Consider the following 27,321-nt stretch of genomic DNA (forward strand, 5'->3'; position numbering starts at 1 on the left):
GCGGACACGTGATTTGTAGAGCGTGCCAAGCGGAGTAAAGAAAAGTGTCTCTACCTCTACAACAAGGCGATCTAAGGGCGGCCATCATTCCGAAGACCAAGAGCTTTATAAATCAAGCCGTAGGCTTCAGGAAAATGGTTCCTTCACAGGCAGACGGAGCAGTGATGGTATATAGAAGTGAAAGCGGCCTGGAGTGTTTGATTTAGGAGAAAGAAGGAAGAACATGACGGATCCACGTTTGCAGATAGAAGTTCATCCGCACCACGAACAGCGAAAGATCTGCGCCTCCCGAGCGAAGTACCGAGATGGACGGAATCCGAGAGCAGTCAAAGTGCGTGGGGTCATTATATAACGCTAAATGTGACACTACAGATTATTGTGGGACTAGAAACCCCTGCATACAGGATAGGGAGGACCTGGTACTTGTAGTCCTACAGCACATGGAAGAGGGTGATACAGAGACAGTAATAATAGTGAGTGCAGCTCTGCGGTATAATACAAGATGTAACTCAGGATCAGTAATGTAATGTATGTACACAGTGACTGCACCAGCAGAATAGTGAGTGCAGCTCTGGAGTATAATACAGGATGTAACTCAGGATCAGTAATGTAATGTATGTACACAGTGACTGCACCAGCAGAATAGTGAGTGCAGCTCTGGGGTATATTACAGGATGTAACTCAGGATCAGTAATGTAATGTATGTACACAGTGACTGCACCAGCAGAATAGTGAGTGCAGCTCTGGAGTATAATACAGGATGTAACTCAGGATCAGTAATGTAATGTATGTACACAGTGACTGCACCAGCAGAATAGTGAGTGCAGCTCTGGGGTATATTACAGGATGTAACTCAGGATCAGTAATGTAATGTATGTACACAGTGACTGCACCAGCAGAATAGTGAGTGCAGCTCTGGAGTATAATACAGGATGTATCTCAGGATCAGTAATGTAATGTATGTACACAGTGACTGCACCAGCAGAATAGTGAGTGCAGCTCTGGAGTATAATACAGGATGTAACTCAGGATCAGTAATGTAATGTATGTACACAGTGACTGCACCAGCAGAATAGTGAGTGCAGCTCTGGGGTATATTACAGGATGTAACTCAGGATCAGTAATGTAATGTATGTACACAGTGACTGCACCAGCAGAATAGTGAGTGCAGCTCTGGGGTATTATACAGGATGTAACTCAGGATCAGTAATGTAATGTATGTGCACAGTGACTGCACCAGCAGAACAGTGAGTGCAGCTCTGGAGTATAATACAGGATGTAACTCAGGATCAGTAATGTATGTACACAGTGACTGCACCAGCAGAATAGTGAGTGCAGCACTGGAGTATAATACAGGATGTAACTCAGGATCAGTAATGTAATGTATGTGCACAGTGACTGCACCAGCAGAATAGTGAGTGCAGCTCTGGAGTATAATACAGGATGTAACTCAGGATCAGTAATGTATGTACACAGTGACTGCACCAGCAGAATAGTGAGTGCAGCACTGGAGTATAATACAGGATGTAACTCAGGATCAGTAATGTAATGTATGTACACAGTGACTGTACTAGCAGAATAGTGAGTGCAGCACTGGAGTATAATACAGGATGTAACTCAGGATCAGTAATGTAATGTATGTACACAGTGACTGCACCAGCAGAACAGTGAGTGCAGCTCTAGAGTATAATACAAGATGTAACTCAGGATCAGTAATGTAATGTATGTACACAGTGACTGCACCAGCAGAATAGTGAGTGCAGCTCTGGGGTATAATACAGGATGTAACTCAGGATCAGTAATGTAATGAACGTACACAGTGACTGCACCAGCAGAATAGTGAGTGCAGCTCTGGGGTATAATACAGGATGTAACTCAGGATCAGTAATGTAATGTACGTACACAGTGACTGCACCAGCAGAATAGTGAGTGCAGCTCTGGGGTATAATACAGGATGTAACTCAGGATCAGTAATGTAATGTATGTACACAGTGACTGCACCAGCAGAATAGTGAGTGCAGCTCTGGAGTATAATACAGGATGTAACTCAGGATCAGTAATGTAATGTATGTACACAGTGACTGCACCAGCAGAATAGTGAGTGCAGCTCTGGGGTATAATACAGGATGTAACTCAGGATCAGTAATGTAATGTATGTACACAGTGACTGCACCAGCAGAATAGTGAGTGCAGCTCTGGAGTATAATACAGGATGTAACTCAGGATCAGTAATGTATGTACACAGTGACTGCACCAGCAGAATAGTGAGTGCAGCTCTGGGGTATAATACAGGATGTAACTCAGGATCAGTAATGTAATGTACGTACACAGTGACTGCACCAGCAGAATAGTGAGTGCAGCTCTGGGGTATAATACAGCATGTAACTCAGGATCAGTAATGTAATGTATGTACACAGTGACTGCACCAGCAGAATAGTGAGTGCAGCTCTGGGGTATTATACAGGATGTAAATCAGCATCAGTAATGTATGTACACAGTGACTGCACCAGCAGAATAGTGAGTGCAGCTCTGGGGTATAATACAGGATGTAACTCAGGATCAGTAATGTAATGTATGTACACAGTGACTGCACCAGCAGAATAGTGAGTGCAGCTCTGGGGTATAATACAGGATGTAACTCAGGATCAGTAATGTAATGTATGTACACAGTGACTCCACCAGCAGAATAGTGAGTGCAGCTCTGGGGTATAATACAGGATGTAACTCAGGATCAGTAATGTAATGTATGTACACAGTGACTGCACCAGCAGAATAGTGAGTGCAGCTCTGGAGTATAATACAGGAGGTTACTCAGGATCAGTAATGTAATGTATGTACACAGTGACTCCACCAGCAGAATAGTGAGTGCAGCTCTGGGGTATAATACAGGATGTAACTCAGGATCAGTAATGTAATGTATGTACACAGTGACTGCACAAGCAGAATAGTGAGTGCAGCTCTGGAGTATAATACAGGATGTAACTCAGGGTCAGTAATGTAATATATGTACACAGTGACTGCACCAGCAGAATAGTGAGTGCAGCTCTGGAGTATAATACAGGATGTAACTCAGGATCAGTAATGTAATGTATGTACACAGTGACTGCACCAGCAGAATAGTGAGTGCAGCTCTGGAGTATAATACAGGATGTAACTCAGGATCAGTAATGTAATGTATGTACACAGTGACTGCACCAGCAGAATAGTGAGTGCAGCTCTGGAGTATAATACAGGATGTAACTCAGGATCAGTAATGTAATGTATGTACACAGTGACTGCACCAGCAGAATAGTGAGTGCAGCTCTGGGGTATAATACAGGATGTAACTCAGGATCAGTAATGTAATGTATGTACACAGTGACTGCACCAGCAGAATAGTGAGTGCAGCTCTGGGGTATAATACAGGATGTAACTCAGGATCAGTAATGTAATGTATGTACACAGTGACTGCACAAGCAGAATAGTGAGTGCAGCTCTGGAGTATAATACAGGATGTAACTCAGGGTCAGTAATGTAATGTATGTACACAGTGACTGCACCAGCAGAATAGTGAGTGCAGCTCTGGAGTATAATACAGGATGTAACTCAGGATCAGTAATGTAATGTATGTACACAGTGACTGCACCAGCAGAATAGTGAGTGCAGCTCTGGGGTATAATACAGGATGTAACTCAGGATCAGTAATGTATGTACACAGTGACTGCAGCAGCAGAATAGTGAGTGCAGCTCTGGAGTATAATACAGGATGTAACTCAGGATCAGTAATGTAATGTATGTACACAGTGACTGCACCAGCAAAATAGTGAGTGCAGCTCTGGAGTATAATACAGGAGGTAACTCAGGGTCAGTAATGTAATGTATGTACACAGTGACTGCAGCAGCAGAATAGTGAGTGCAGCTCTGGGGTATAATACAGGATGTAACTCAGGATCAGTAATGTATGTACACAGTGACTGCAGCAGCAGAATAGTGAGTGCAGCTCTGGAGTATAATACAGGATGTAACTCAGGATCAGTAATGTAATGTATGTACACAGTGACTGCACCAGCAGAATAGTGAGTGCAGCACTGGAGTATAATACAGGATGTAACTCAGGATCAGTAATGTAATGTATGTACACAGTGACTGCACCAGCAGAATAGTGAGTGCAGCTCTGGGGTATAATACAGGATATAACTCAGGATCAGTAATGTAATGTATGTACACAGTGACTGCACCAGCAGAATAGTGAGTGCAGCACTGGAGTATAATACAGGATGTAACTCAGGATCAGTAATGTAATGTACGTACACAGTGACTGCACCAGCAGAATAGTAAGTGCAGCTCTGGAGTATAATACAGGATGTAACTCAGGATCAGTAATGTAATGTATGTACACAGTGACTGCACCAGCAGAATAGTGAGTGCAGCTCTGGGGTATAATACAGGATGTAACTCAGGATCAGTGATGTAATGTATGTACACAGTGACTGCACCATCAGAATAGTGAGTGCAGCTCTGGGATATAATACAGGAGGTAACTCAGTATCAGTATCAGTAATGTAATGTATGTACACAGTGACTGCACCAGCAGAATAGTGAGTGCAGCTCTGGAGTATAATACAGGATGTAACTCAGGATCAGTAATGTAATATATGTACACAGTGACTGCACCAGCAGAATAGTGAGGGCAGCTCTGGAGTATAATACAGGATGTAACTCAGGATCAGTAATGTATGTACACAGTGACTGCACCAGCACAATAGTGAGTGCAGCTCTGGGGTATAATACAGGATGTAACTCAGGATCAGTAATGTATGTACACAGTGACTGCAACAGCAGAATAGTGAGTGCAGCTCTGGGGTATAATACAGGATGTAACTCAGGATCAGTAATGTATGTACACAGTGACTGCAACAGCAGAATAGTGAGTGCAGCTCTGGGGTATAATACAGGATGTAACTCTGGATCAGTAATGTATGTACACAGTGACTGCACCAGCAAAATAGTGAGTGCAGCACTGGAGTATAATACAAGATGTAACTCAGGATATGTAATGTATGTACACAGTGACTGCACCAGCAGAATAGTGAGTGCAGCTCTGGGGTATAATACAGGATGTAACTCAGGATCAGTAATGTATGTACACAGTGACTGCAACAGCAGAATAGTGAGTGCAGCTCTGGGGTATAATACAGGATGTAACTCTGGATCAGTAATGTATGTACACAGTGACTGCACCAGCAGAATAGTGAGTGCAGCACTGGAGTATAATACAAGATGTAACTCAGGATCAGTAATGTAATGTATGTACACAGTGACTGCACCAGCAGAATAGTGAGTGCAGCTCTGGGGTATAATACAGGATGTAACTCAGGATCAGTGATGTAATGTATGTACACAGTGACTGCACCAGCAGAATAGTGAGTGCAGCTCTGGGGTATAATACAGGATGTAACTCAGGATCAGTAATGTAATATATGTACACAGTGACTGCACCAGCAGAATAGTGAGGGCAGCTCTGGAGTATAATACAGGATGTAACTCAGGATCAGTAATGTATGAACACAGTGACTGCACCAGCAGAATAGTGAGTGCAGCTCTGGAGTATAATACAGGAGGTAACTCAGGGTCAGTAATGTAATGTATGTACACAGTGACTGCACCAGTAGAATAGTGAGTGCAGCTCTGGAGTATAATACAGGATGTAACTCAGGATCAGTAATGTATGTACACAGTGACTGCACCAGCAGAATAGTGAGTGCAGCTCTGGAGTATAATACAGGATGTAACTCAGGATCAGTAATGTAATGTATGTACACAGTGACTGCAGCAGCAGAATAGTGAGTGCAGCTCTGGAGTATAATACAGGAGGTAACTCAGGGTCAGTAATGTAATGTATGTACACAGTGACTGCAGCAGCAGAATAGTGAGTGCAGCTCTGGAGTATAATACAGGATGTAACTCAGGATCAGTAATGTAATGTATGTACACAGTGACTGCACCAGCAGAATAGTGAGTGCAGCTCTGGGGTATAATACAGGATGTAACTCAGGATCAGTAATGTAATGTATGTACACAGTGACTGCACCAGCAGAATAGTGAGTGCAGCTCTGGAGTATAATACAGGAGGTAACTCAGGATCAGTAATGTAATGTATGTACACAGTGACTGCACCAGCAGAATAGTGAGTGCAGCTCTGGAGTATAATACAGGATGTAACTCAGGATCAGTTATGTAATGTATGTACATAGTGACTGCACCAGCAGAATAGTGAGTGCAGCTCTGGGGTATAATACAGGATGTAACTCAGGATCAGTAATGTAATGTATGTACACAGTGACTGCACCAGCAGAATAGTGAGCGCAGCTCTGGGGCATAATACAGGATGTAACTCAGGATCAGTAATGTAATGTATGTACACAGAGACTGCACCAGCAGAATAGTGAGTGCAGCTCTGGGGTATAATACAGGATGTAACTCAGGATCAGTAATGTATGTACACAGTGACTGCACCAGCAGAATAGTGAGTGCAGCTCTGGAGTATAATACAGGATGTAACTCAGGATCAGTAATGTAATGTATGTACACAGTGACTGCACCAGCAGAATAGTGAGTGCAGCTCTGGGGTATAATACAGGATGTAACTCAGGATCAGTAATGTAATGTATGTACACAGTGACTGCACCAGCAGAATAGTGAGTGCAGCTCTGGAGTATAATACAGGATGTAACTCAGGATCAGTAATGTAATGTACTGTATGTACACAGTGACTGCACTAGCAGAATAGTGAGTGCAGCTCTGGGGTATAATACAGGATGTAACTCAGGATCAGTAATGTAATGTATGTACACAGTGACTGCACCAGCAGAATATTGAGTGCAGCTCTGGAGTATAATACAGGATGTAACTCCGGATCAGTAATATAATGTATGTACACAGTGACTGCACCAGCAGAATAGTGAGTGCAGCTCTGGAGTATAATACAGGGGGTAACTCAGTGATGTATGTACATATCATTACATAGACGGGGCCCATTGGGTGGGTTTCTCTAGTGCTCGGCTCAGTATTCCGCACCTTTCTCTGTCCTCTCACCTGTAGGTTTACACGATTAATCTGGAGTCTCGGTATTTGCTGGTGCAGGGGGTCCCAGCCATCGGTGTTATGAAGGAACTGGTTGAGCAGTTTGCACTTTTTGGAGCAGTAGAAGAATACAATCCGCTGGATGAATACCCAGCCGAGCAGTTCACAGAGGTCTACCTCATTAAGTTCCAGCGGTTACAGAGCGCACGGTGAGACTTCTGTATCAGGATCTTTCCCTTTATACTTTCCCTTTCTAGTAGAGACCCCCTAATGTTACTGGAGAGGAGAGGCTGCACCAGGCATGGGACCTCAGGGAGGAGGAGAGCCTCTGTACTTAGTACTGGGTGGTGACAAGGCCATGGGGGGCTGGTGACTTATTGGGACTGTACTCCAGTGTTGTAATACACCATTGCATGATTATTGATGGCTCGCCCACCCCTGTTGTTTAATTTGTAAACTCACTGTTCTCTTATGGGGAATATCCCTTTAAGAATCAGACGTCACTGGTCCAATCAGGGATCAAACATTCCAATCTGTGAGCAGCTTAACGAATGTTCATCACAAATGCACTACTGGATTTCCAAAATGTAAGAACACATCCCCCTCTCCGAGGATCTGCAGCCCCCGGAATATTTAAAGACCATTGTCTTTTTCGGAGGGTAATTGTGACGCATCTGAATGTATCGACCTTTGGGTCAGATATGTAGATGATGTGTCCCTGCTATGGAAGCGTCCGGTGGAGGGGAACCAGAAGTTTTTTGGGTCCCTAAATACCAATAACATTGGACTCAAATTTACATTTGAAATCCATGAACAAAAACTCGTTCCTGGATCTTTTGATAACTAAAACAGAGGCTGGGACGTTACAATCTACCATGTTTGTAAACCAACTGCTACTAATTCATTTCCAAATTGGAATAGCCGCCATCCAGATTCCCTAAGACCCAAATGTTCTGATAAAAGGGACTTCATCGACAATCAAGGGATCTAAGACAAAGGTTCCTTGAGAGGGGGCACCCCGATTCTTTGGTAAGAGAAGCTTCCCAACACTCTCTCGGGTCCAAAAGTGAAGATTACGCACCTAATATCAACATTTGATGATGGGGCAGTAGTGATGAATGAGCGTGCTCGCATAAGGTGTTATCTGAGCATGCTCGGTGCTATGTTTGAGTTCCCGCAGCTGCGTGTCTCACGGCTGTTAGACGGCCACAACACATGCAGGGATTTCCTGTTTGTTAGACAATCTCTACATTTGTTGCGGCTGTTGAACAGCTAAGAGACATGCAGCTGCGGGGACTCGAACATAATATTCGAGCACGCCGAAGACCATGTTGGCACCGAGCATGCTCATATAACACCTTATCCCAGCACTTTCACTCATTGCTAATCCCTACCCCTTGTGTTGATTGCCTAAAATATCCATTCATATATCTGTCATACTGATGACATTGTTTATATTTTATCATATAGTGATATCACCATTGTGGGCATAAGTGTCCAGAGACACATGACGCATTGCAGGCGGGACAGGAAATACTCCGGCGCATCCATCCTATGATACCGCGGTGTCACGGTTGTGCCAGATGCAGCACACTGTCGCTTTGAATTTGGCAGCAGAAGGTCGCTGCATTTGGCATTACAGACGCCTCCTTAATCCTTCAGACTCTTGGACCCAGCGGCAACCTCCCTCCGGCTCTAGTTGACACACCTGGACCTGGGTGTTTATAAATCCCCAGTCTGCTACAGAGAGTTGCCGGTGATATTCACATTTTTCCTTTGTGAAGGCTTGGAGCTATAGCAGTCTGCTAAATTCCTCTCTGGAGCTGTTTGAGGACGTTTGGTGTTACCTCTCGGAGTCTGCGCAAGCTAAGTTCATTCCCCTTGTCTGTCCACCTTTTTTGTCTTTAGTTTACAGTGGGGACTGACAAGTGCTCATCCCACCCCTCCCTATTCAGGGCTTCGCTCTAGGGAGATACAGGCTTCCTGCTCGACGATTGATGAGGAACAAATATAGGGACGGTAGGGTGTTACTAGATCCACCTAGGGGTCTCCACTCACCCTTTCCCTAGTGTCTGGGCTTCCTTCCCCTCATCCCTTCGTGTTGCACTTAGTCTTTCCCACACTGTGCGTGACACGCGGTGGCATCTCCGGAGACTCATGACGTGCCGGAGGGGGAACAGGAATTACATCGGGGCATCCATTGGGCTATTGTTTATTTGGGCATCATGTCTTAGGAGGCGTGATGACTCCAAGGGGCTGGACAGGAAGTCCCTCTCTCGCATGTGGAACGCCGGGGAGATGTTAATCAAGGGAATATTATTTATACCCACAGGTATGTGCCCCCCTTTCTTCTAATTTTTGGGCTTGGCTTCACCCTGCACGGTCACCTGAGAGGTGTATCTGCCACTGCATTTATTTATTACCCCATTTGTGTGTTGGACCTCTGAGTCCTGATATTTTCAAGTACACCCCCCTGATGAGGCCTCAATATTGAGGCAGAAAGGGGGGTGGGCCTCTCTTTTTCTGGGGGGGGGGTCGCTGTATATAGATAACATTTGGGCACTGCTCTTGTAAGGGCAGGAGACACAGGGCCCACCAGGGTACGTAGGAACATTGCATCTATCCTGGCTCTGACCACCTGTCTCCGTGCTGAGGATCCTGTTTGGAGCCATTGGAAGCTTCTTGGGTGAGATCGTGATGTATTATGATCTCCGGCACCCGGAGCACTTCACCATTATTGTTTCCATATAACCTTATCTGCTATTTTTCACTGCATTTATTAAACATTATGTTCTATATACTTTGCTGCATATATCAGTTATTAAAGGAGCACAATCAATCAGACCAACAAGACCGGATGGAGATTTGGCTGTTTAAAGTCCGTCACCTACTTCTTCCTTTCTTCCACCAGTGCAGCTTATATGGGAAATCTGACCGTGCAGCATGGTCCTTGTTCTCAAGATAGGCAGGCGTACCATGGGTGGGACCACTACTATCATAGATCTATGGAAGATGGGAACATCCCTTTAATTCTATGGTTTCTCTCTTTAGAGTTGCCAAACGGAAATTAGATGAAAACAGTTTCTTCGGAGGAATCCTCCATGTCTGCTATGCCCCAGAGTTTGAGAGTGTTCAAGAGACCAGAGAAAAACTTCAAGATAGAAGACGATACGTGGCGCGAGCAACAGATGAAAGAGGTCAGTTATATCCGGTCATATTGGTGATATATTCCAGGTACATAGGGGGCAGTATTATAGTAGTTCTATTCTTGTACATAGGAGCAGTATTATAGTAGTTATATTCTTGTACATAGGGAGCAGTATTATAGTAGTTATATTCTTGTACATAGGGAGCAGTATTATAGTAGTTATATTCTTGTACATAGGGGCAGTATTATAGTAGTTATATTCTTGTACATAGAGGGCAGTATTATAGTAGTTATATTCTTGTACATAGAGGGCAGTATTATAGTAGTTATATTCTTGTACATAGGGGCAGTATTATAGTAGTTCTATTCTTGTACATAGGGGCAGTATTATAGTAGTTATATTCTTGTACATAGAGGGCAGTATTATAGTAGTTATATTCTTGTACATAGAGGGCAGTATTATAGTAGTTATATTCTTGTACATAGGGGCAGTATTATAGTAGTTCTATTCTTGTACATAGGGGCAGTATTATAGTAGTTATATTCTTGTACATAGGGGCAGTATTATAGTAGTTATATTCTTGTACATAGGAGCAGTATTATAGTAGTTATATTCTTGTACATAGGGGCAGTATTATAGTAGTTATATTCTTGTACATAGAGGGCAGTATTATAGTAGTTATATTCTTGTACATAGAGGGCAGTATTATAGTAGTTATATTCTTGTACATAGGAGCAGTATTATAGTAGTTATATTCTTGTACATAGGGGCAGTATTATAGTAGTTATATTCTTGTACATAGAGGGCAGTATTATAGTAGTTATATTCTTGTACATAGAGGGCAGTATTATAGTAGTTATATTCTTGTACATAGGAGCAGTATTATAGTAGTTATATTCTTGTACATAGGAGCAGTATTATAGTAGTTATATTCTTGTACATAGGAGCAGTATTATAGTAGTTATATTCTTGTACATAGGGGCAGTATTTTAGTAGTTATATTCTTGTACATAGGAGCAGTATTATAGTAGTTATATTCTTGTACATAGGGGCAGTAGTATAGTAGTTATATTCTTGTACATAGGGGCAGTATTATAGTAGTTATATTCTTGTACATAGGGGCAGTATTATAGTAGTTATATTCTTGTACATAGGAGCAGTATTATAGTAGTTATATTCTTGCACATAGGAGCAGTATTATAGTAGTTATATTCTTGTACACAGGGGCAGTATTATAGTAGTTATATTCTTGTACATAGGGGGCAGTATTACATATTTCTATGAATGTCAAACTGTTGACCATGTTACCTGTACATTGCACTGTTCATCTTTAGACCCTAACATCCATATATTATTCCTCAAGGCTATCAAGGTAAAGAAAGAAGAAAAGACATGTCAGAGAAATCTGGTTCGGTGTCTGCATCTGCGGAGTCCAAATCTGTGGCCACCTCCATGTGGGGCCCCGCTCCTCAGCCTGATGATTTTTCACCCCTGCAGCCATATGTGACTCCTGAACCTTGCCAGGAATACAGTTCGCCTTCAGTCTCTGAAACCTTGCCTTCCGGGGGCACAGTCCGTCCCCCACCCTGCAGCAGACTACAGGAGACTAGCAATCCAGCGCAGGTGCTTGTGCGGAGCAGCGCTGCCCGGTTTATGCCGAGGACCGCGCAGCTTCAGGAGCGACAGAGGAGGCGGGAGGCTAGTTTGGCACTTTCTCTATCTCTTTCTGATTCCCCAGAGGTTGTAATCGGACCGAAACTTCCCGAGCTGCCAAAGTTAGACCTGGAGGATGATTCCCTAAACGCCTCAGCCAAATTAATAAGTGAAAAACTAAAAGAGGTGCGTATACAGGCGATCCTGGAAGCTCCATAGGTGCGGTCTTATTTATTTAATCACTTACATAGCGTATACTGAAAACGTGAGCAGCCATATTTAATATTGTGCTTCTATGCCGAGATATAAAGACACAAGGTTATTGGCCCCGAGCCTGAGGCTGCACTACTGAAACACTGATTGTGGCCCGCGTTTGATTTCCACCTGCAACTAGTTTTCTGATTGCACTTTTTTTGCCCCTCTTCTTACAATATCCAGAACTTTTTTAATGTTTTTCATTCGACAGGTGTACCAGGGCATGTTTTTTGCAGGACGAGTTTTGAACGACACCGTTAATCTTACTATATAATATAGAGAAAAACAAAATTCCCATTGATGTGAAATGGTGGAAAAAAAATATTTATTTTTTTTACGTTTACTTTTTACTACATTAAATTTACAGTAAAACTGTCTTGGATTGTCCAGGTTATTACAGCGATAAGTTTTTTTTTTTTTTTTTTTTTATAGTTTTTTCTTCCTAGTTCAGTGGTTAAAAAGGTAAAAATTCTCAACTCTGTAAAACCATTAAAAAAAAAAAATTATATATTTTTTACCATTTGAGACCCATACCTTTTAGAATTTACTCCATCTATGGAGCTGTGTGAGGGCTCATTCTTTGCAAGAAGAGCTGACAATTTTTATTGAAATACTTTGAGGTACATGCGACATTTTAATCACCTTTTATTGTATTTTTGCTTGAGACACTCAGACAGAAAAATCGCAACTCTGGCTTTTCAATAATTTTTTTTCTTAAGGGTGTTGATTGGACTGTTACTGGGTGACACCAAATATTTGAGGAGGGTGAATTGGTTTTGTTTTTAGATTTCTTTATTTTTAATAAGGAAAAGTAGGGCAATGTAACTTAAAGAAAAAAAATGTTTTTCTTTTTTTTTAATCTTTCTAGGGGATTTGATCCCGCGACCATTTAATCGCTTGTACTTTTTTACTGCAATGCTAGGGTATTGGAGTTGGTAAGTGAAATTAGCGATCTCTTATTAAGTACAACCGAATAGTATAAAGATGGCAGAGATGGGGGCTTTCGGCAGACCACATGGCCATGTTCTCGTTACAGTGGGAGCTGGTGTGCATTAGAACGGATCATCGCATTGGTTTGCATTATGTAAATGCCACTGCCAGAGATGGACAGCGGCATTTAAGTGGTTAAACAGCAGAGATCTGAGCTAACTCTGATCCCTGCTATTGGAAAGCGATTGATGGGTAAGAAGTCATTGCCCTTTGGACTTTATCGGATGGTTCTTCTTCTGGCCTCCACTAGGGGGAGCTGACCGCATACTGTTTTATCATTGAATCCAGTGTATAAGTTGTGTGCTCCCCCTACTGGTGGCTGCAGGCGGACACTATTATGTCATTTACCATCATGGCTAGATTTGGTGCCATACATATAATGTACGGGGCTGACTGTAAAAGCCGAGCAGGCCTCCTCAAGCTTTTAATCATGCTATGGGGCCCTCGTGCTATGAGACATTGATCACTTCTGTGCACAGGAAACAGTTTTTCGGCAATAATTTGATTAATTTTTTTCTATTCATCCTGTTTTCTTTAGGTTTCTGAATGTTCTACAGTAACTAAACCGGAAGCCACATCGGGTGACAACACATCGGCACCTCCAGTAAAACAGAGAAGAAGAATATGAAAAAGTATGAGCTTTGTTTGCTCAGTCCCCAGCTTTGTGAATGCAGCAGAGAATAAATTATTTAATTATTTTTTATTATAAATGGCAGAGAATATGTTACTGCTGTTGTTGTCAAAGTTTATTTTAGCAGAGCAGGGTCCGTCACTAGTGAGGGGCCATTGAAAGGACCACAGATCCCAGCATAGACCCTGAGGCTGGTGCCTCCTCACACAGGGTATACAGTACTTTGGTATCACTGTTGCTGACTGGCACAGACACCACCCAACACAACACGTTTACTTCCCAGTTAATCTATGTTCACACGTTGCGTTTTTGCTGCGTTTTTTTTCAGCAGCAAAACCTGTTCTTTGGCAGTAAAAAAAAAAAAAAAAAAAACTTGCTGCAAAAAAATCAGGTGTTGCTCGCTTTTTATTGTGTTTTTGTCATGCTACATTTGTCTATTGGGCATGCTGATAAAGTTTAGTGCCAAAAAAACCCTGATTCTACTTCATGAGGTTTTGGCACAAAAAAACAAAAACAAACTGCGTCCATGAGATCTCAGAAACCTCAGGCCTATCTGGTAATGTAAAATGCAGCTAAAAAAAAAACCGCAGTGAAAACGCATGTGTGTGAACATACCCTTATTCTTACAGACGATCCACATCCCTCTCCTGTGATGTTCTTGCCTACAGGTCCCCCGGCTCGGCAAATGCTTGACTTTCAAACGCCATGATGCTCTGCGAAAAGAAAAATAGAATAATGACTGTAAGCCGGCGGCTGCAGGGAGAAATAAAGTTCATCTTCTCCCAGGTGCCGCACGTTCAGTACAGCGGCCGGGCACCTTCAGCTTTTAACCTGCAGAATAACCCTATAATAGAGGTTTCCAATCTGATGGGTTCCCTTTAAGCTTTTAAGAACGGAGCCAGTTTTTTATTTTTGCGCTTTTGTTTTTTTCTCCTCCTCCCTTCTTCCAAAAGTCATTCCTTTTTAATTTTCCGCCGACATATCCGCATGAGGGTTTGTTTTTTTTGGGGTGCTGCGCTGATATTTTTATTGGTACCGCTTTGAGGTACATTTAATGTCTTGACCACTTTGCATTATGTTTTATGGGGAAAGTTTCAGCAACAAAAAGCAGCTATTCTGGAGTTTCAATTATTATTTTTTTTATTAACTTTGGGTTTAATAAATGTATATTTTGATTGCTGTTTTATGGATGCGGGAATACTGAATATGAAAATCATAAGCTTTTACATTTTTGGATAACGAAAAGATAATGAATAGACTTTTTCTGAATTTTTGTTCAATTTTAACGTTTTTTCAAAACTATTTGGTTTTACTTTTCATTTTAATTTTCAGTCTCTCCCTCCCTCCTGGGATTTTGAGCCCATGGCCTCTTCTACTTCACACTACGATATTTTACTATTGCAGTAAATGGTAAAGACACGGCCCCTTAAGAAGTCGTCCAAGATGGCGGTGATGGGTCCTTTATCAATCTCCCATTAGACGATATCTACCAGCTCAGTGTTTCTACATCAGATACCATCGTCGTTAACGACCTCCAGTTTTCTGATGAGACATTTGGCGACTTTTCTCACCTTACTGTCTGGCAAACAAGGACCAAATGCCTCCAGTAAAAGGTTTTCCTCTCTGACCGCTTTCTCAAAATCCGAATATGATAGCTTGCTGTCATGGTCGTAATCCTGCGAGGGAAAGCAGAATACATGTGTCATGTCTTATGTACCTACATACACTGTCTATAGGCGTATGTTCAGACGTGCAGGTACTGGACCAGTGGATCATCAGTTTCCTCCACAACATAGGGCGGGGACATGACCCTGTCAATCACAGGAGTAGAAGGGCAAGGATCACGTTGTGTGATGGTCATGACATGTACAATCTGACTGATGGATGGTTCCTCAATGGCAGACCCTACATAATACTGTAGGCTTTGACGCCCAGTTGTGGGGACAAATATTAGGGTCACACAGCCAACACCTGAGGTGGATCCAGCAGGAAGTAGTATCAGTCTGTCCTGTTCTCCATACCTCCTGTATCCACTTCTGCATTAGGCTTTAAAAAAAAAAAAAAAAAAAGATAATCCTATCCTCCCCTACGCCTTAAAAAAAAAAAAAAAAAAGTGTATATTTTAAATATGATAAAGGGAACAGTTAAACAACACAATGTAACGCCAAGTCACACTTCTGTGAAATCAACCAGTTATGAAGCAACACTAATTGAGAATCAATTTCTCCTGCTGATGTGGAAATGGAACAGACAACAGAAGTGATCGGCAATTAGCAAGACAACCCCTATATAGGAGTGGTTCATAAGGGGGTGACCACAGACCATTTCTTTGTTCTCATCCTTTTTGGCTGTTTTGGTCACTTCTGCATTTTGTCATTGCTCTCACCCCTAGAGGTACTGTACAGTAGCATGAAACGGTGTCTACAACGCAAAGAAGTTGCTCAGGTAGTGCAGCTCATCCAGGATGGCACATCAATGCGAACTGGGGCAAGAAGGGTAGCTGTGTCTGTCAGTACAGTGTCCAGAGCATGGAGCAGATACCAGGAGATATGGAGGGGGCCATAGAATGGCAACAACCCAGAAGCAGGACCACTACCTCCTCCTTTGAGCAATACCAGAGCCCTGCAAAATGACGTCCAGCAGACCACTAACATCCATGTGTCTGCTCAAACTGTCAGAAACAAACTCCATGACTGAATTATGAGGGTCTGACGTCCTTAAGTGGGTGTTGTGCTTAAAACCCAACACCATGCAGGGCGATTGGCAGATTCGACAATGATGCCCTGTGCTCTTCACAGACGAAAGCAGGTTCACACTGAGCACATGTGACAGTCTGGAGACGCCGTGGAGAGCGATCTGCTGCCTGCAACATCCTTCAGCATGACCGGTTTGGCAGTGGGTCAGTAATGGTGTGGGGTGGCGTTTCTTTGGAGGGCCGCTCAGCCCTCCATGTGCTTGCCAGAGGTAGCCTGACTGCCATTAGGTACCGAGATGAGATCCTCAGACCCCTTGTGAGACCATATGCTGGTGCTGTTGGCCCTGGGTTCCTCCTAATGCAGGACAATGTCAGACCTCATGTGGCTGGAGTGTCAGCAGTTGCTGCAAGATGAAGGCATTGAAGCTATGGACTGGCCTGCCCGTTCCCCAGACCTGAATCTAATGGCATCATGTCTCGTTCCATCCACCAACGCCACGTTGTTGATATCTAGGATGTGGTATTTTAGTGTTCCTTTTTTTTGAGCAGTGTATACACACACATAATTGTAACATCAGTTTTCTTTCTCGTTAACTCAAATCATGCGTATGTCACATGGATGCCCCTAGCAAAACCGACTGCTTCTTAGGGCTGTCTCGTTACAGTTTGCTTAATAATAAAAAAAATGCAAACCTATCCGGACCTGACCTCACCTTCTTACTTACCAAAATCCCGCACTGTCTGTCTGCTATTTCAGCCTTCTTTTCTGCTCGCTTTCTACAACTGAACCTGGACAAAACAGAATTCATCATCTTTCCCCCATCTCACTCTACCCCTCCACCAGACCTATCCATCAATGTCAATGGCTGCTCACTTTCCCCAGTCCCACACGCCTGGTGCCTCGGGGTGATCCTCGACTCTGCCCTCTCTTTCAAGCCACATATCCAAGCCCTTGCCTCCTCCTGCCGACTCCAACTCAAAAACATTTCCCGGATCCGCGCATTCCTTGACCATGACACCACAAAAACACTAGTGCATGCCCTTATCATCTCCCGCCTCGACTACTGCAACCTCCTACTCTCTGGACTCCCCTCTAGCACTCTGGCACCACTCCAATCCATCCTACACTCTGCTGCTCGACAAATCTACCTGTCTCCCCGCTATTCCCCAGCCTCTCCCCTATGCCAAGCCCTTCACTGGCTTCCTATCGCCCAGAGACTCCAGTTCAAAACCCTCACAATGACCTACAAAGCCATCCACAACCAGTCTCCTCCATACATCAGTGACATGATCTCCCGGTACCTACCAACACGCAACCTCCGATCCTCTCAAGACCTCCTTCTCTACTCCCCTCTCATCTCTTCTTCCCACAACCGCATCCAAGACTTCTCCCGTGCTTCCCCCATACTCTGGAACTCTCTACCCCAGCACATCAGACTCTCGCCTACCATAGAAACTTTCAAAAAGAGCCTGAAGACTCACCTCTTCCGACAAGCCTACAGCCTGCAGTGATCCTGAACCTACTGAACCGCCGCACAACCAGCTCTACCCTCTCCTAGTGTATCCTCACCCATCCCCTGCAGACTGTGAGCCCTCGTGGGCAGGGTCCTCCCTCCTTATGTACCCGTGTGCCTTGTTTTTGCTCATGTTTAATGTATTTGTCTATATTTGCCCCGTATTTCACATGTAAAGCGCCATGGAATAAATGGCGCTATAAAAATTAATAATAATAATAATTAGCTACTAAGCAAATATAAGAAACTTAATTTAGGTGTATTGTCCCTTTGAGAAATCTGAACAGCAGGAACTCAACTGGAAACTGAAGAAGGATGGATATGAAACACACATACCATCTTTTTTAGTGTAATTTCTACCAGGTCCTTTATACCCTCATCTGGGTCTTCCTCCGTCGGCTGCTTAAGGAGACTGTTCTTCAGCATGTGGAACATTTCTTCTCTGGAGATGAAACCGTCACTGTTCAGATCATAAACCTCAAAGCAATCTGCAGAAAATGCAATAATCAGGAGATATCTGCCCCCAGGGTTATATAATTATAATGTTCTGTACCAGAAAATGATTTACACTTACATCCTGTATTATACCCCAGAGCTGCACTCACTATTCTGCTGGTGCAGTCACTGTGTACATACATTACATTACTGATCCTGAGTTACATTCTGTATTATACCCCAGAGCTGCACTCACTATTCTGCTGGTGCAGTCACTGTGTACATACATTACATTACTGATCCTGAGTTACACCCTGTATTATACCCCAGAGCTGCACTCACTATTCTGCTGGTGCAGTCACTGTGTACATACATTACATTACTGATCCTGAGTTACATCCTGTATTATACCCCAGAGCTGCACTCACTATTCTGCTGGTGCAGTCACTGTGTACATACATTACATTACTGATCCTGAGTTACATCCTGTATTATACTCCAGAGCTGCACTCACTATTCTGCTGGTGCAGTCACTGTGTACATACATTACATTACTGATCCTGAGTTACATCCTGTATTATACCCCAGAGCTGCACTCACTATTCTGCTGGTGCAGTCACTGTGTACATACATTACATTACTGATCCTGAGTTACATCCTGTATTATACCCCAGAGCTGCACTCACTATTCTGCTGGTGCAGTCACTGTGTGCATACATTACATTACTGATCCTGAGTTACATCCTGTATTATACTCCAGAGCTGCACTCACTATTCTGCTGGTGCAGTCACTGTGTACATACATTACATTACTGATCCTGAGTTACATCCTGTATTATACCCCAGAGCTGCACTCACTATTCTGCTGGTGCAGTCACTGTGTACATACATTACATTACTGATCCTGAGTTACATCCTGTATTATACCCCAGAGCTGCACTCACTATTCTGCTGGTGCAGTCACTGTGTGCATACATTACATTACTGATCCTGAGTTACATCCTGTATTATACTCCAGAGCTGCACTCACTATTCTGCTGGTGCAGTCACTGTGTACATACATTACATTACTGATCCTGAGTTACATCCTGTATTATATACCCCAGAGCTGCACTCACTATTCTGCTGGTGCAGTCACTGTGTACATACATTACATTACTGATCCTGAGTTACATCCTGTATTATACTCCAGAGCTGCACTCACTATTCTGCTGGTGCAGTCACTGTGTACATACATTACATTACTGATCCTGTACTGATCCTGAGTTACATCCTGTATTATACTCCAGAGCTGCACTCACTATTACATTACTGATCCTGAGTTACGGTTTCTTTCTTCCATCTTAGTGCTGTAGTCAGTGCTGACTGGGGCCTTAAATGGATTTGCTATGGAGAGCCTTCGGTGCCCTCTGTCATCTGCCATCATTATCATTATTATTTACTCTGGTATACCATCTGGCTGCCATAACATCACCTCAGCGGATCCCTAAGCAGCGTCGGTCACCCTGACCACAGGTGGCGTCACGAACTTCCCCTTTAAAGACCTTTCCCAAAACCATAAAAACTATTCCTTTTATTGGGCGTTCCCAAAAGGGCCTCGGACCGGGTCGGGCCACCGTGACATCCCCGCAGAACACTGAAGGACCTGGTGCCGAGTACCCCATTGCCCTTAACGTGGGGGCGATTCATCTTTGGCGTCACGAACAGGATTCGAACCTGGGTTATTTTGGCCAATAGATGCCTTATAGTTGCCCCCAGTTCTGCCGTGTAGTTAGGCTGATAAGTCATGGCGAAAAGAGAGTTCTTGCCTCCTTTATATTGCGGCACATGGGATCACTTACATTTTATCTTCTCGTCCAGCGTTCCCCGGAGAAACACAGACAGGCCTTCTATCCATTCGCTCACACTGATGTAGCTGTCATTGTCCTTATCGAAGCCTCTGAATACTGGAGATAGAAGCACAGTCCTTACTATAGAGGGGTGTGCGGCCCCTCACTATAGAGCGGTGGGCGGCCCCTTACTATAGAGCGGTGTGCGGCCCATTACTATAGAGCCGTGCGCGGCCCCTCACTATAGAGCGGTGTGCGGCCCATTACTATAGAGCCGTGCGCGGCCCCTCACTATAGAGCGGTGCGCGGCCCATTACTATAGAGCGGTGTGCGGCTCATTACTATAGAGCGGTGTGCGGCCCCTCACTATAGAGCGGTGTGCGGCCCATTACTATAGAGCGGTGTGCGGCCCATTACTATAGAGCGGTGTGCGGCCCCTCACTATAGAGCGGTGTGTGGCCCATTACTATAGAGCGGTGTGCGGCCCATTACTATAGAGCGGTGTGCGGCCCCTCACTATAGAGCGGTGTGCGGCCCATTACTATAGAGCGGTGTGCGGCCCATTACTATAGAGCGGTGTGCGGCCCATTACTATAGAGCGGTGTGCGGCCCATAATTACAGAGCGGTGTGCGGCCCATTACTATAGAGCGGTGTGCGGCCCATTACTATAGAGCGGTGCGTGGCCCCTCACTATAGAGCGGTGTGCGGCCCATTACTATAGAGCGGTGTGCGGCCCATTACTATACAGCGGTGTGCGGCCCATTACTATTGAGCGGTGTGCGGCCCATTACTATTGAGCGGTGTGCGGCCCATTACTATAGAGCGCTGTGCGGCCCCTCACTATAGAGCGGTGTGCGTCCCATTATTATAGAGCGGTGTGTAGCCCCTCACTATAGAACGGTGTGCGGCCCATTACTATAGAGCGGTGTGCGGCCCATTACTATAGAGCGGTGTGCGGCCCATTACTATTGAGCGGTGTGCGGCCCATTACTATTGAGCGGTGTGCGGCCCATTACTATAGAGCGCTGTGCGGCCCCTCACTATAGAGCGGTGTGCGTCCCATTATTATAGAGCGGTGTGTAGCCCCTCACTATAGAACGGTGTGCGGCCCATTACTATAGAGCGGTGTGCGGCCCATTACTATAGAGCGGTGTGCGGCCCATTACTATAGAGCGGTGTGCGGCCCATAATTACAGAGCGGTGTGCGGCCCATTACTATAGAGCGGTGTGCGGCCCATTACTATAGAGCGGTGCGTGGCCCCTCACTATAGAGCGGTGTGCGGCCCATTACTATAGAGCGGTGTGCGGCCCATTACTATACAGCGGTGTGCGGCCCATTACTATAGAGCGCTGTGCGGCCCCTCACTATAGAGCGGTGTGCGGCCCATTACTATAGAGCGCTGTGCGGCCCCTCACTATAGAGCGGTGTGCGTCCCATTATTATAGAGCGGTGTGTAGCCCCTCACTATAGAACGGTGTGCGGCCCATTACTATAGAGCGGTGTGCGGCCCATTACTATAGAGCGGTGTGCGGCCCATTACTATAGAGCGGTGTGCGGCCCATTACTATAGAGCGCTGTGCGGCCCCTCACTATAGAGCGGTGTGCGTCCCATTATTATAGAGCAGTGTGTAGCCCCTCACTATAGAACGGTGTGCGGCCCATTACTATAGAGCGGTGTGCAGCCCATTACTATAGAACGGTGTGCGGCCCATTACTATAGAGCGGTGTGCGGCCCATTACTATAGAGAGCTGTGCGGCCCCTCACTATAGAGCGGTGTGCGGCCCATTACTATAGAGCGCTGTGCGGCCCCTCACTATAGAGCCGTGTGCGGCCCATTACTATAGAGCGATGTGCGGCCCCTCACTATAGAGCCGTGTGCGGCCCATCACTATAGAGCGGTGTGTGGCCCCATTACTATAGAGCGGTGTGCGGCCCATTACTATAGAGCGGTGTGCGGCCCATTACTATAGAGCGGTGTGCGGGTCATTACTATAGAGCAGTGTGCGGCCCCTCACTATACACTATGTTCCAAATTATTATGCAAATTACATTTTTATCAGATTTTCCTAAATGGTCGGTGCAAATGACAGTCAGTCTAATAAAAGTCATCACCCATTAGAGTATACCTCGAATTTTATTGAAGAAACCTCCCAATGATAACAGTATAATCTCCAAAATGAATAAAAACTCAAAATGCACTGTTCCAAATTATTATGCACAGTTGAATTTCTAAACATTTGATATGTTTTAAAGAACTGAAAATGCTCATTTGTGGAATTTGCAGCATTAGGAGGTCACAGTCACTGAACAAAAAAGCTATTTAACACCAAAACATCCCAACAGGCCTAGTTACATGTTAACATAGGAACCCTTCTTTGATATCACCTTCACAATTCTTGCATCCATTGAACTTGTGAGTTTTTGGAGAGTTTCTGCTTGTATTTCTTTGCATGAAGTTGGAATAGCCTCCCAGAGCTGCTGTTTGGATGTGAACTGCCTCCCACCCTCATAGATCTTTTGCTTGATGATCCTCTAAAGGTTCTCTATAGGGTTGAGGTCAGGGGAATATGGTGGCCACACCATGAGTTTATCTCCTTTTATGCCCATAGCAGCCAATGACTCAGAGGTATTCTTTGCAGCATGAGATGGGGCATTGTCAGCATGAAGATGATTTTGCTCCTGAAGGCACGTTTCTGCTTTTTAGACCATAGAAGAAAGTTGTCAGTCAGAAACTCTATATACTTTGCAGAGGTCATTTTCACACCTTCAGGAACCTTAAAGGGCCTTACCAGCTGTTTCCCATGATTCTAGCCCAAAATATGACTCCTCCACCTCCTCGCTGACGTTGCAGCCTTGTTGGGACATGGTGGCCATCCACCAACCATCCACTACTCCATCCATCTGGACCATCCAGGGTTGCTCAACACTTATCAGTAAACAAGACTGTTTGGAAATTAGTCTTCATATATGTGTGGGCCCAATACAACCATTTCTGCTTGTGAACACTGTTCAGGGGTGGCCGAATAGTAGGTTTATGCACCACAGCAAGCCTTTGAAGGAGCCTACACCTTGAGGTTCGAGGGACTCCAGAGGCACCAGCAGCTTCAAATATCTGTTTGCTGCTTTGTAATGGCTTTTTAGCAGCTGCTCTCTTAATCCGATGAACTTGCCTGGCAGAAATCTTCCTCATTATGCCTTTATCAGCACAAACACATTTGTGCTCAGATACAGCCACAAATCTCTTAACAGTACTATGATCACGCTTATGTTTTTGGAAAATTTCTAATGTTTTCATCCCTTCACCAAGGCATTGCACTATTTGATGCTTTTCAGCAGCCGAGATCCTTTTTCTTTCCCATGTTACTTGAAAACTGTGACCTGCTTAATAATGTGGAACATCATTTTTAAGTAGTTTTCCTTTCATTAGAATTACCTGGAAAACCAATTATCACATGTGTTTAAGATTGATTTCAGTGATCCATTGAGCCCTGAGACACAATACCATCCACGAGTTTATTTGAAAAACAAAACAATTACATCTTTATGACACTTAAATCCAATTTGCATAATAATTTGGAACACAGTGTAGAGCAGTGTGCGGGCCCTCACTATAGAGCGGTGTGCGGGTCATTACTATAGAGCAGTGTGCGGCCCATTACTATAGAGCAGTGTGCGGCCCTTACTATAGAGCGGTGTGCGGCCCCTCACTATAGAGCGGTGTGCGGCCCCTCACTATAGAGCGGTGTTCTAAAGAAGAAAGAACCACAACGCAGTCATAGAATCCAAAAATCTAATAATACTTTATTGATGTGTAAACATAGATAAAACACCAGACAAATAATGTTCAGCAGGGCTAAAAGATGGCAATGGATGCCAACAACAACATGTAAAAGCCCAAGGTATGGTAGTCCCCAGCCATGGAATCATATATAAATATATAGAGAGGTGAGTACATAAAGTGCAGCTCACAATAGCAATAAGACAAACCACCATTTACAGTAATATAAACTATGACGCCAACATTATCACCCAAACACAAGACACAATGGTGGCTGTATATCTATGAAAAGGTATAAACACGCGCACCCCCTGAGGAAGGTATCCTAACCGAAACGCGCGTCGGGGTGGACTGGGGTCCCTGTGCCAGTGACTACTACCATCAGGTGATGTGCATGTGTTTATACCTTTTCATAGATATACAGCCACCATTGTGTCTTGTGTTTGGGTGATAATGTTGGCGTCATAGTTTATATTACTGTAAATGGTGGTTTGTCTTATTGCTATAGTGAGCTGCACTTTATGTACTCACCTCTCTATATATTTATATATGATTCCATGGCTGGGGACTACCATACCTTGGGCTTTTACATGTTGTTGTTGGCATCCATTGCCATCTTTTAGCCCTGCTGAACATTATTTGTCTGGTGTTTTATCTATGTTTACACATCAATAAAGTATTATTAGATTTTTGGATTCTATGACTGCGTTGTGGTTCTTTCTTCTTTAGAATTTATGTTTGACAGTTATCCTTCTGTCCATGCATGGGTGGTATATGGTCATGTACTTATCTGGCCACATGGTGTATTTATCTGGTTGATTTAATATACCACCAATAATGCATATTGGAATTTTTCTATATAGAGCGGTGTGCGGATCCTCACTATAGAGCGGTGCGGCCCATTACTATAGAGCGGTGTGCGGCCCATTACTATAGGGCGGTGTGCGGCCCATTACTATAGGGCGGTGTGTGGCCCCTCACTATAGAGCGGTGTGCGGCCCCTCACTATAGAGCGCTGTGCGGATCCTCACTATAGAGCGGTGTGCAGCCCCTCACTATGGAGCGCCATGCGGCCCCTCACTATAGAGCCGTGTGCCCGCTGCGCCGAGTCCTGCACTCACCCCGGTCCATGATCATGTCGTCCGTCATGGTGAACGTGTTGTGCAGGATGTTCCTGAACGTGCTCCTGTCGATGCCGCCTCGGCTGTACGGGTCTATCGGGCGTCCGACGATCGTGTTGTACAGACGGATGAGACTTTCCACCTCCTGTCTGGTGACTGCAAGAATCACAACAATCCCGATGAGACTCCAGAGGGAGTTAAATGGCCGGATCCTAAAAATGACCTGACGACACGATTCTTGGGGTCACTTTAATTACGGCGATAGCAATCTTGTAAACTTTTTTGTTTTATATTTTTGTGGTTTAAAAACTTCCAGAACTTTGTAAAAAAAAACCCAGAATAATAGTTTGTTATGGTCTTCCGAGACTCGTCGTTCTGTTTTTCCATTGATGTTGCGGATGGATTTTAGCGTGACGATCTGCCGTTTTTATTGGTACAATTTCGGGGTGTGTACAACGCTTCTGTTGCTTATTGTTGCATTTTTGGGGCGTGGTTCAGTGACCAAAACATTTAAGAGTTATTTTTTTTCATACTTTTTAATTACCATATGGATTAATTAGATTTTCTTAGATCAGACTTAGAAAAAAATAAACGTATTTGTTATTGTCAAAGTTTTTTCATTTGTATCTTTTTTATTAATTTGTTAATTGGGAAAAGCTGTGTGAGTCAAACTTCTACATTTCTTTTATTATCTAAAAAAATAATGTATTTATTTTTACATTACTTTGTAGTATTCAAAGGGGACTTGATCCTACAATTGTTTAATCACTTTCCCCATATTCAAATACTACGGTATGTAGAAAATGTTACTATCTTTGAAACCTTCATTAGAGTTATAAAATGGCAATGACGGGGGCCTCAGCTGGCCATGGCAGCACGTGTGCCCCCCACAATCACATTGGGGGGATGAGAGGTGATGAGCACCTGGAGCAGCTCAGCTCTGGGATCACAACACTTAAATGCTGCTTATTGAGACTGTCAGTAGCTATGAGAGCCAGCTCTGATCACTGCTGCTACAGGCAGATTCTGGCTGTACAGCACAGCCACCACCTGCCTTACGAGTAGCGAGATCAGGACCTGAGCCCGCTCTGCACACCAGCACCCGACAGGTGCACATCATGGCGGAAGATGGAAAAGAGCCAAATGGGTTCTCCCCATTAGCAAGTTATCACTTATTTCAGAGACAGGTGACGACAAGTTACAACTACAACCCCTAACAGGCAATGTCTGCTTAGAAACTACAACTCCCAGCATGCAATGTGTGCTTATACACTACAACTCCCAGCATGCACTGTCTGCTTACACACTACAACCCCCAGCATGCAATTTCTGCTTATACACTACAACCCCCAGCATCAGGCACAGCAGACCCCTCTCTGGCTGTGACACTGCGGCTCCCCGCCCACACATCGCTCCCCCGGATAGTTACAGTGCCGGGCGCTCTTGCACAGAGTCTCCGCCAGCTTCTTCAGGTTCTTGCGGTTCATGGCAGCCACATGCTGGGACATGGCGAGGTCTGCTGGGGGTTGTAGTCCGTGGACTCTGGAGACGTGATAGAAATCTCTTAGCAAAGCTTCAGCAGCAGCACAACAAGCGTAGCCATGGTAACAGCTCAGCCAACCGGCTTCAGCGCTCCCTAAACGTCATCACGCCTGCGCCTTTTACCTCATTGGTCACTACTGTAACGCGGGCAACACGTGACTGTATAAAATCACAGCGCCACTCTCAGCACAAGCAGTTGTTCCGTGAGTGATGGTTATGAGGTGATGTAATGCATAGTCAGGTGGGAATGTGACTGCTGGGGGCGACTATGTAATGTATATTTTATAAAGATAGATAGATAGAAAGAAAGACGATGCTGAAGTTGGTTTCTTATTCGTTCAGTTTCTTATTCGGCTATTTTTTATTTTCTGTTTTTTTCAGGTTTTTGTATAAAAATAAACCATTCTGAGTATATAATAATATGCGGTCATGTGTCCTTTTGTGAATACACTTAAAAACAGATAAAAATATTAGAAGCCTGGCACAAAAATGGGCATCAAAGTGGGCACTGAGGTATGGTATTAAAGGTGTTAAATGGCTTTGTGCCACTGATCTGACACCTGACTTGCATACCTTGTGATGCCACACATCAAGTTCCTGTCAATCCAGCCTGGCACAAATGGGTTCTGGGCATCAGAACTGGCATCAAAGTGGGCAGAGAACC

The 27,321-nt window shown here is 44.2% G+C and overlaps 2 protein-coding genes across 3 annotated transcripts; one reads left to right on the forward strand and one right to left on the reverse strand.

Moving 5' to 3' along the window:
* Positions 1-13,786, forward strand: RBM48 (RNA binding motif protein 48). 2 transcript variants are annotated; one of them, XM_077268184.1, is made up of 5 exons: positions 1-331; positions 7,081-7,271; positions 10,114-10,259; positions 11,575-12,050; positions 13,648-13,786. In XM_077268184.1, exons 1-5 carry the CDS (start codon positions 224-226, stop codon positions 13,735-13,737), a joined length of 1,011 nt encoding a protein of 336 aa, XP_077124299.1. In that variant the 5' UTR covers positions 1-223; the 3' UTR covers positions 13,738-13,786. The 2 variants fall into 2 exon arrangements, with proteins under 2 accessions (XP_077124299.1, XP_077124300.1); XM_077268185.1 differs by having other exon boundaries at positions 96-331; positions 7,123-7,271.
* CLXN (calaxin) lies at positions 13,038-26,731 on the reverse strand. The gene is made up of 6 exons (XM_077268186.1): positions 26,545-26,731; positions 25,116-25,271; positions 20,226-20,330; positions 18,286-18,437; positions 15,312-15,416; positions 13,038-14,453 (listed from the first exon to the last, which is right to left on the reverse strand). The coding sequence occupies exons 1-6, from the start codon at positions 26,621-26,623 to the stop codon at positions 14,403-14,405; spliced, it is 648 nt and encodes a 215-aa protein (XP_077124301.1). The 5' UTR covers positions 26,624-26,731; the 3' UTR covers positions 13,038-14,402.
* Positions 26,732-27,321: the final 590 nt, after the last annotated feature.

Source organism: Ranitomeya variabilis, chromosome 6, assembly GCF_051348905.1.
Source record: "Ranitomeya variabilis isolate aRanVar5 chromosome 6, aRanVar5.hap1, whole genome shotgun sequence".
NCBI classification, from domain to species: domain Eukaryota; kingdom Metazoa; phylum Chordata; class Amphibia; order Anura; family Dendrobatidae; genus Ranitomeya; species Ranitomeya variabilis.